This window comes from Phoenix dactylifera, chromosome 4, assembly GCF_051530095.1.
Source record: "Phoenix dactylifera cultivar Ajwa chromosome 4, Ajwa_hap1_PhDact_Kaust_v1.1, whole genome shotgun sequence".
Taxonomy (NCBI): domain Eukaryota; kingdom Viridiplantae; phylum Streptophyta; class Magnoliopsida; order Arecales; family Arecaceae; genus Phoenix; species Phoenix dactylifera.
Window position 1 is genome coordinate 7,486,783 of NC_143193.1, and position 10,081 is coordinate 7,496,863.

Consider the following 10,081-nt stretch of genomic DNA (forward strand, 5'->3'; position numbering starts at 1 on the left):
TATATCAATCTATCAAGTGCAAATTTCCCTGGGCACTAAATCAGTTCCTTATTTGCTTTTCCCTAACTAAGATCAGCGTCCTAAAAAATCTTTTTAATTTTGTGAACCATATATAATACTCCACGTGTACTAAATTCTAATTTATTTATAGGTTTTCTAAGTTAGGCATGTTCAATAATATCAGATATTGCTAGCATATACAGACCTTACTGAGGTTCAATCATGTGTCAAAGTTTTTATTCAATTATCCTGGTGTCATAAGCATTACTTCCATGTTCTTGGCAGAATTATTTAAGCTCCCAAAATATTTTGACACTTGGTAGCCATTGGTTAGGCATCTATATGTATCTCTCTCTTTGTATATTCTACATGCATATGGTTCTCTATTTGAACTTCAATTTGGCCAGGCACACTGAAAATAAAGCTCTATGCACATTGGGATTATAGAATCTCTTGCTGAAATAAGAACACCTAATTATAAAAGAGACTCAGGACAATATATAAACATATTCAAGTTCCTCCATGACCTCCCAGATTTGTCAGTCTAGTCAGGCAAAATTGACTGAATGGAAACACATGGCAACCATATTATTTATGCCTGTAGTTGAATCAATAGAAAGAGATGAAGACATACTATAAATTGTAAAAACTACTCCATCCACTCAACCAACATAAACAAAAGAATGTAAAAATAATAAGAATGCTGATATCAATTAGAGCATGTAAATGAAATTTGACAAAGTATAGGTGAAGCCTTTATTTGATTTTTTATTACTCTCTGCTTGATTCTTGAAAAAACACATCAATTTCTTTCAAAAGCATTTCTTGCTCTGTTTGAATTTCAGTATGATCATCCATAGGTGGGGACAGCATAAGGTGAATGAGCAGGCTGCACACTTTACCAATATCTTCAGGGATCGAAGCTACCACGTCACAATTCTCCTCCCTCAGTTGCCTTTTGGAACTGTCTTTGTACACTTGTTTTCTGCATACCTGCAATATCATAACAAAATAAATTTGGAACTATGATGGTAAGTTCATTTGCTTCCCATTTCATTAACCACTTCTTCCATCTTGTCGTATAACTAAGAATAAAGAGTAGAAGAATGGAGTAATTAGAATTTATTGAAATGTAGATCAAGACATGAGATTCCCTATAAGGCATTATACTGAAAAATGAATCCAATTGTTGTAACTGAATAAAATAGCTGGAAAGATGCCGATTTTATATTTGTGTGCCTTTTTGATCTTATTAGGGAAAAGATAGAAACCAAAAGTCAAGAAAATGTTAGATTTCAAACCTGGAACAAACGATGTAGAGCAGAAACTTGTTCTTTGTTCATATATTTCCTGGTCATTAGCTCCGTGAAGAGCTTAACCATCTCTGCAGTCACATTGCTGGCAGAAAGGTTGTCAACTATCCCGGAGATGTTTGAAGTATCAAACACAGATTTCATCCACCCAGGTACTTGGTCCAGTTTGAGCAATGCAACGGCTACATGAACTGCAGGCTTGTGCTGATTTGTGAAGGATGTTGATGCTAAACCAGGAGCGGCCAAAGACATTGCCAACTCCTCCATGACTAACCTACACCATTTGGAATCTTTGATTGCCCTCTTCTCCTGCAACCCAAACTTTTCCCACCCTAAAATCATGGAAAAACAGACACCACAATTTGTGGCTACTGATGTATCTCCATAGAAAAGTAAACCTTCTGTCACAGCCATCATGGATTCTAGGTACCTCAAAGAGCACCTTAGCTCATCATTTTTGCTATTCCTTTGATCTGAAATTCTGGTGAGCAACTCAACAAGACATTGTGAAGCAACCAACTTGACAAGAGAAGATCCAAAGTGTGTCAGCCTGCATAAGTCATGGCATCTGAGACAGAGTACCGACAATGTTTGGGCTTCATTGGATGACTGAAGGAAATCTTGCCAATCCATGGTTTCCTGTAAAGTAGCATGCAAGCTGAGAAGAAATATCGTTAGATGGCTGGCAGCAGTCAACTTGAGGGGTAAATATAGAGCGACAGACCTTTTTAAGGAGAAAAAGTATAATAAAAGAACAAATAGCAAGGATTCTCCAATAGTTGTTTCTTCATCATAATCAACTAAGGCTGGTCCTTTGGAACAGGCTGTCCGTATTAGGCTCTCAGCCGCAGTAACCAAAGAATTGTTCAGCAATATGACCTTGGAAGCTTCTTTGAGCACTTGCTTGGTGGATTGGTGAAGAATGAGGCAAAAAATGCTTATCACTAGGTACTCTTCTTGGCCACATGACTGGGAAGCTAATTTAGTATTTAAATGTTCCAGCAACTGCACAGAACATAATGATACAATCAGCTAGGTGCTGTTACAAGTATGAACTCAGATGGACTCATTGCATTATTCTCTATTTCTTTTGCAGCCTCTGACAACTGCAGGATGTTGTGCAGACCAGAGGGAGTCCTCTGATAAAAGGTCTATATTCCACATAGTTCTGTTTTCTGGCAACCATGATGTGTTTTAGTAATAAACTGAATATTAAACACTTCATGATTGATGATGGTAAAGGCTCCTAGCAATCCTATGGGTCTTGAGAGGACCAGAAGAAATTGCTTCGGTTAGAAGAACAGAATTACCTTTATTGTAAGTGCAAGCCACTCTTCATCATGCGTGAGTGTCCTGTAATCTGCTGAATAAAGAATATTGAAAATTAAAAGCAAGCAGTTTACAAAGATCTGTGGAGACTGTATTATGTAGCAGAGACATTGTAGTGCATCTGCAATGCCATGCAAGCAGAATTGGCTGGAAGTGTCAGGAAATATGTTCAGAATTCCTGCCATGACATTCACCAAATTCATTATATCATCTTCTCTACCTTCTTTTATTGCCCTTTCAAGTAATGATACCAGCAGTAATCCAACATCATTATCTTCAGAAACAACGAGTTCTGCAATCATTTGCAGGTCCAGTGTCTGGGCATTGCTAGCATGCACATATATTTGGGTCTTGTTTGTGCTATAGAATTTACAGAAATTCAAGATCTGGTAAGACAAGGGTGTCATGATTTCTTTTTGTTGAAAAAGCCACTTTAATGCTGCTGGATGGATACCCATAGAGAGCAAATCCCACTCATTTTTGGCTATCAAATGAAATATAGCTTTCTCAGCTTCTGGACTGTATGTTGTCCTGTAGCCAATTGGAGCACCTCTGACAAGGCCATAGAGAAGCACCAGTTCAGTCAGCATCATGGAATCAGCAACTGCACATGAGAAGTTGTTGCTGTTAACTAGAATATATTGCTCCAATGAAGCCAACACTTGGTTCCCATCAATAAACCTGGAAAGATGAACTATCAGCTATGCAAAACTAATGAAGATGCTTAACACAGTGAAGCAAACTTATATTGATGATACACTACCTATCGCCATACAATGTGCTGACATATAGCATTAGAAGAACTGCACGTTGACAGGAAGCCAAGTTTAAATCATGCGAGCTCCTTTGCCCAAGTAAATATATCAGCTCTAGAGGGTCTGACGGGAGATACACATAGGCATCTCTAATGGGTTGTCCAGAGTTGGTGCCCAGAAGTCTATCAACTACTGAACTAAACATCAAATATACTCTTATTTTCATCTGCTCTGATGGAAACAAACCCAAGAATCCAAATAACAAACTAAACCAATTTGAACAAGCCAGTGTTTCCGCAAACTTCCTGGATTGAGATTCAGATCCTCTAAGCAAAATAAGATGAAAAGTTTCAAGAACTCCTAGTACTAGTTCCTCATCTTCCCCTTCATCAATGACCCTTCCAAGCCAAGGCATCAGATATGTTTCACATGATTCTATTATGCTGTTCTCCAGTTCCTTGCTGCCTGAGTTTGTAGCAAAACTTTCTTCACAACTGTATGCATGTACTTCTTTCAGAAGGTAGAGGGAATATAACAAAAGTTCGTTGGGATATTCTTGAGATGTAAGAGACAGCATCAAAGCATTTCTTGATGCCTCTTGGATTGCTGGTGTCAATTTCAGGACATGACAAGCAGATGGTGATTTAAGAATCTCCACGAATGTTGAACAGGCCAAGGTGAAGGTTTTGGGAAGCATACCCAGCTCCCCACTGGTATGTCTTCTAAAAAATCCAGTCAAGATTAGAGCTGTTTCTTCTACTTGAGACATTGACATAATTCCTGGACAGTCTGAGATGCAAGTCGAAACAAGATTTAACACATGAGATTGAACTGGATGAAGAGGTATCTCTGTTGCATAGCGGAAAACAGAAAGCAGTGTAGGAAATCCTATCACGACTCGCTGTCTGAAGACTTCCTCTGCAGTTGCTAAAAGAGTTAGAACCTGGATGCACGAAATGACCAGGGGATCCTTGTTTCCTGCAGATCAGGATTACATAGAATGAGAAACCAGCTTTACAGATTGCAACGAGCTAGATACTCTTCATCTCTCTTTATGAAGTATATTTCCCGCAGATACCAAAAATTTTGTTCTCGTTACCTGAATGTCTGAGTATTTCAAAAACATAATCTGCAATGTTTTCTTCAACAAGAGTTTGCATCTGTTTAGCACAGTTCAAACTCGAGGATAGGGAATGAAAGATCAAGTCCAAGGTGCTGATTTGCACTTGAGTGTCAGAAGAAAGAAGAGGACCTTTGATTGCATCAGCAAACAAGTTAATGAGAGGGATATGCAACACTGTGTCATCTGAATGCACAAAACTATCTCCTCTGATATTACTACCAGTTTGATCATTTGCAAATAAGTCCTCAAAGATGCCTCTTCTAGCTAACACTGTCAGCAATGCTGAGAGGTAAACATACAACATGTCAGATGTGATTATTTGAAAGCAACTTCATTTGCTCATACATTGCATGCAAGCATGATCTACAACAACCATGCCTAGCATGGAACATGTTGCTCGTGCGGATTTACGCATTAATGAAAAGAAACATCTATGGGGAAGTGCCAGTCTTTTACAGCATATTATCAAGGCTATGGTTTTATTGGGATGTGCCATCTTTCAACTGTAAATTTGAATGATTTAGGTTTGTCAATACCAACAATTTTCATTACTAGCCTCTAATTCCACACTGTCTTACTTATGAATCGCTGTCTTAATTTTTCAAATCTAAAGTCTTACAACTCTCTGATTATCACTATCTCTAGACAATCATCAGTTTATATAATTTGGTTTCCCTGGGAAGTTTTAGTACTTGTTTGTCAAAATCAAATTTTACACAGCTTGCGATCTAAATATCTAATCACCAGAACATCAAATTTTTAGACTTCAGATTCAACTGATTTTGGTAAATGCAAAATATTACAACTATAACTTCAGTGGATCCTAAAGTCTCAAAAATGCCATCTATTCCACATGATACTAGATGCACCTTGAGAGAAATCTCTCATCCAATGTAATAGCTTATGCAGTCTTGGTTTCCCTGGGAAGTTTTTGTACTTGTTTGTCAAAATCAAATTTTACACAGTTTGCGATCTAAATATCTAATCACCAGAACATCAAATTTTTAGACTTCAGATTCAACTGATTTTGGTAAATGCAAAATATTACAACTATAACTTCAGTGGATCCTAAAGTCTCAAAAATGCCATCTATTCCACATGATACTAGATGCACCTTGAGAGAAATCTCTCATCCAATGAAATAGCTTATGCAGTCCATGCGGATTATAATGTCATTTTGCAATGAAGCATTTGTTTTTGCAGGAGTCAGGAATAGTTGACACTGACCGACACAGTTCAAGCGGACGTCGTCATTTTGGGTCTTGAGCAGAACTTCAAGTGAAAGGCGCAGCAGCCTCTCTCCAGTTGATGACAGATCAGTGTCAACATGATCATTGTTATCTTCGTCCCAAGGTGTGGCTTGTAAAAGGGATAGCTTATACAGGACGAACATAATCTCACCACGAATATCTTCACTGTAGCAGGGAACAGGAGATGGTAGGTATGATGGTCAAATGGTGTAAGATAAAGTCTAGAATTTTGTCTTCACCTTGGAAGCTGAAGACCAATGACAAGGTTGGAGAAAAGGGCATCTTTATCTCTGATGTGGGATGCATGGTAATCATTCTGATGAGAATTCAATAGGATTCCAAAGCAATGCAGCTGTATCACAGGTTGAAAGCCATGCAAGCAGTGGATTAAGCAGCGAACACCTCAAACTTCAGAAGAAATGAATGCCAACTTTGTTCCAAGCCTCATTGTAAGGATGCAAAACATCAAAATCTAACCAGCAAACTGACAACACTCATGGTCCGTTTTTCAATCACTTAATCAAAGAAAATCGATATAGTCTCTTCGCTTGGAGTATAGCCAATGCACCCAATTTTCTAACTTTTGGTTCCAGGAAAATCCATGGAAATGGCAAGGAAAATTAGTTTCTCTGGAAATCTAGAAATATGCTTTCCGACTTTGTCAGTTTTCTAATGAAACAAACAAAAGAAAAATAAATTTTTTCAAGAAAAATTAAGTTTTCCAAGCGGTTTTCTTCCAACCAAACATATCCTAACTCCTCCCATTTTGCTTTATCATAATAAGGGCCTGTTTGGATATCATGAAGCAATATTCTACAAGAATCTGGCGTGTTGGCCCTTCTAGCCCGCCAGCCTGCGAGCTTGTCAGAATGCATGAAGAGAAAAAGACTCATGGAGGTCCTTTTTTTTTATCCATATAGGATTTGGGCTGCAAGGTCACTGGATTAATAGGCTATACCCAACTAGATTGCCTAATCAATGAATCCAATAGGAAATCCAGTCCAATCCTGATAGATTTATAAACAGGCCCTAAAATAGAAATTAAACAGTGGATATCATCAAACTGCTATTCCATTATAACAGCCATGATATAACGGGAATAAGAGCTATTATTTGACAATGTTTGGTTTTGATCTGAACAAAACTGTATTTTTAAAGTATAAATTTCTACGTGAGCTGGAGAATATAATTATTCATTTGGTGAACAAAGGCTTGAGTAGAAAAAAGCCATTATTGAAACAAAAAATAAAAACGTAGCCGCCATAAGTTCCCCAAAGTTTCCATTCCGGGTCCAAATATTCGAAAATTTAATCTTTCCCGCGATTTAAATGCCGGCAAAAAAGGCGGGAAAAAAATAATACCGACAGATGAGGAGGGGAAACAGTACCATATAAACCTGGCGTCGGCTCCACGCGAGTGCGCCGGAAGAGAGGAGATCGGCGATCCGGGCAATGAAATCGCCGGACACGGAGGCGGCGGCGGCGGTGGAGGCGGAGAATCCACCGCCGCAGCAGCGGTAGCAGAGATCGGAGACGAGGTCGATCAGCTGGCGGGCGAGGGGCTCGTCATCAGTGGCGGCGAGAGCTCGCACGAGCGGGGACACGAGCAGGTGGGGGTGGCACGTGTGGAGGGCGCGGAGGAAGGCGGGGCTCCGGATGGCGAGCGAGAGCTGGGAGAGGGCGTAGGAGACGTGGTGGGAGGGGGAGCAGGGATCGGACAGCAGCGCCGAGAAGCACGCAAGGCAAATGAACCCCCCCTCCGCCGTCGCCACAGCCAGCGACGACCGGTGGCCCTTCCCGCACGTTGGCGGCGCCAACTCTTCGTCCTCGTCCTCCTCCTCGTCCTCTGCCGACGGTGGACGCGGTGGTGGCACCGGCGAGAGCTCCGCCGCTTCGAATTCCTCCTCCTCTTCTTCCACTCTTCTTCGCCTCATCGCTCGCTAGCTGGAATTTGAAATTTTTGAAAGAGTTCGACGGGTATATTTATGCAGGACGAGCGAAGAGTTCAGATGTTCCGCCGGAGTACGTTTACGTATAACGATGGCGACAGTGGATGCCAGTATCTGGGCCAAAAGTCAAAACCTTAGAAATGGATATCAGAAATATACCCAACGGTTCCAATAAATGAAAATTTCAAAATGATAAATGATAAATTTTATTCATATAATTCTTTTTATGTAGCGTAAAACTAGACAACGACCAATTACAGTAAATAATTCATAATGTTATATCCATCAAGATTTTGGCATATTGATTTTTATTGGCGCTTTTAAGTAGCAAATCATATTGAAAAATTAGAGTCATATTAGCTAATAATTTTGTAACAAGAAGATATTTAGTTATCAAATTTCTACTCTCTACTACATTAAAAATATAAGTTTTGAAATCAAGGATATTTCTCCTGTATTTCATATGTCATTTTTTGGCAATGAAAATATCCTTCCACTTTTCTACATTACCCATTCTATTCAGCTATATATAAAAAAATTAAAATCTTGATTTTAGATAAATAAAAGTTTTATCTAATTAAAAATAGCAATAGTTGAACAAAAAATAAAACTATGATTGTCAACAAAGTAAGGAAGAAAATAAAAAGCTGGTTGCATATAAGAAAAGGTCATAGCAAGTCAAATAAAAAAAAACAAAACTACCAGCTATAAGGAAATAATAAAATACAAAAAAAAATTCCTTTTTATAAGATCATGCTAGAAACAAAATTTGAGTTAGTCATTCTCTCTCTCTCACCACCATTTTGTTAACTAGATAATTAAAAAAACTAAAATTCTTATGCAAAATAATAAAGAAAATGTCTTAACAAAAAGTAAAAGAGTAAAAAAAAATACCTACTACAATTAGATAAGAAAATATTCATTACATCATTTTCCGAGAATAGATAAATATAAAAAAGTATACAAATCTATAAATAAATAAGGAAATATATAACTATTTTTAATATTATTTTTCTTTATCTGTATTGAGATTTATTTTTTTTATTTATTTTAGAAGGATTGCGCATGCTTGGTTTGTAGAAATAAGCCACATTAATGTTTTACATAAAAAATCCCTTCTTTTCGGCAGTCGGAGAGAGGCAAACCTCGTTATATTATTTACTTAGTAGTACTGTACAGAGAATGTATAGATCATGCAAGAATGTGGGTTGGAGCACCCTTTATGCAACGCAAAGCAAGCCAAAACATAATGCCATAGAGACGGAGAAGTGAGCCATGGTGGATGGGAGAAGTCAAGGTAGGATAGTGTTAAAAAAAATAAAAAAAAAGGCACCACTCTTGAGTACCTGCCTTTGAGATTAAAAGGCCAGCATTTTAAACCACTCCTAAAAAAAGCGGAATAAATTGTCTTTCGGCCGGTGATGCTTTTAGAACAAAATTATGAAACTGCTTATTATAATACATATTTATAAAAAAGCTAACAGTAAACTGCAAACTAAAAAATAATATATATATTGAAATATATATATATATGGCTAATTATATGGAAACTACGAAACAGCTATATTGGATATTTTTACTAATTTGGTATAAATAAATCCGGTTTAAACGAAAACAAAGGTGCTTATCATCTATATAAAAGCTCTTTTAAAATGGCAAGTAGTCTGTGTAGCATTGAGTGACAAATTTCAGAGGATATATATATATGGTCTTAGAAGATTTACGACATAATGCTCTCCATGCCAGATTCTCCCATTTAAGACTAGAAAGCTCAGATGAACTTCTCGAGCTCTGCCTTATTTTCCCATGTACAGCTCAAATAGTAATAAGTTGCATGCTTTGGATGCCAGTTCCATGATGATCCCCTATTTTTTTTTCATAAAAGTTTTCCTTTGATTCAGTACATTTGCAGTGGCATGCAAATGAACCATGTTCCCTTCTTTACAAGCAAATTGTACTCTACTGGAGAACCCTTGTCTTCCAAGTCTAAACAATCCACTTGCACCCTTCTTTCCAGCCTTGCTCTATTTATAATAGGGAGAGGCTCCACTGAGTTAAACTGAAGCGTTCTCTCTCTAAAATCAACATCTCCTACCAGTATATCAATCAAGCTACATTATAACCCATACAAAACTGCACCCACACCATAATATTAATCACCAGCAGCATCTTCCATGAAAACACGCACCAAACAACTCGAACTTATTTACTTATCAGCTAAACAAAGTGTGAGACACGGGCTGAAGTCGGCAGCCCCTGCCGACTTTAGCCCCGTTCTCTTTTTGGAAGGCCGGAACAGAGGATCGCGATTTGCGATCCTCTCCGGCTCTTCTGAGGATGATCGGGGCGGGGATGTCGCTAGT

At 38.3% G+C, this 10,081-nt stretch overlaps 1 protein-coding gene across 1 annotated transcript; it reads right to left on the minus strand.

The window, feature by feature from the left end:
- Positions 1-694: 694 nt before the first annotated feature.
- PRD1 (putative recombination initiation defect 1) lies at positions 695-7,824 on the minus strand. Its single transcript, XM_039133904.3, has 9 exons — positions 7,158-7,824; positions 6,010-6,122; positions 5,748-5,935; positions 4,497-4,802; positions 3,406-4,375; positions 2,624-3,323; positions 2,038-2,318; positions 1,302-1,971; positions 695-993 (listed from the first exon to the last, which is right to left on the minus strand). Exons 1-9 carry the CDS (start codon positions 7,701-7,703, stop codon positions 772-774), a joined length of 3,996 nt encoding a protein of 1,331 aa, XP_038989832.3. The 5' UTR covers positions 7,704-7,824; the 3' UTR covers positions 695-771.
- Positions 7,825-10,081: the final 2,257 nt, after the last annotated feature.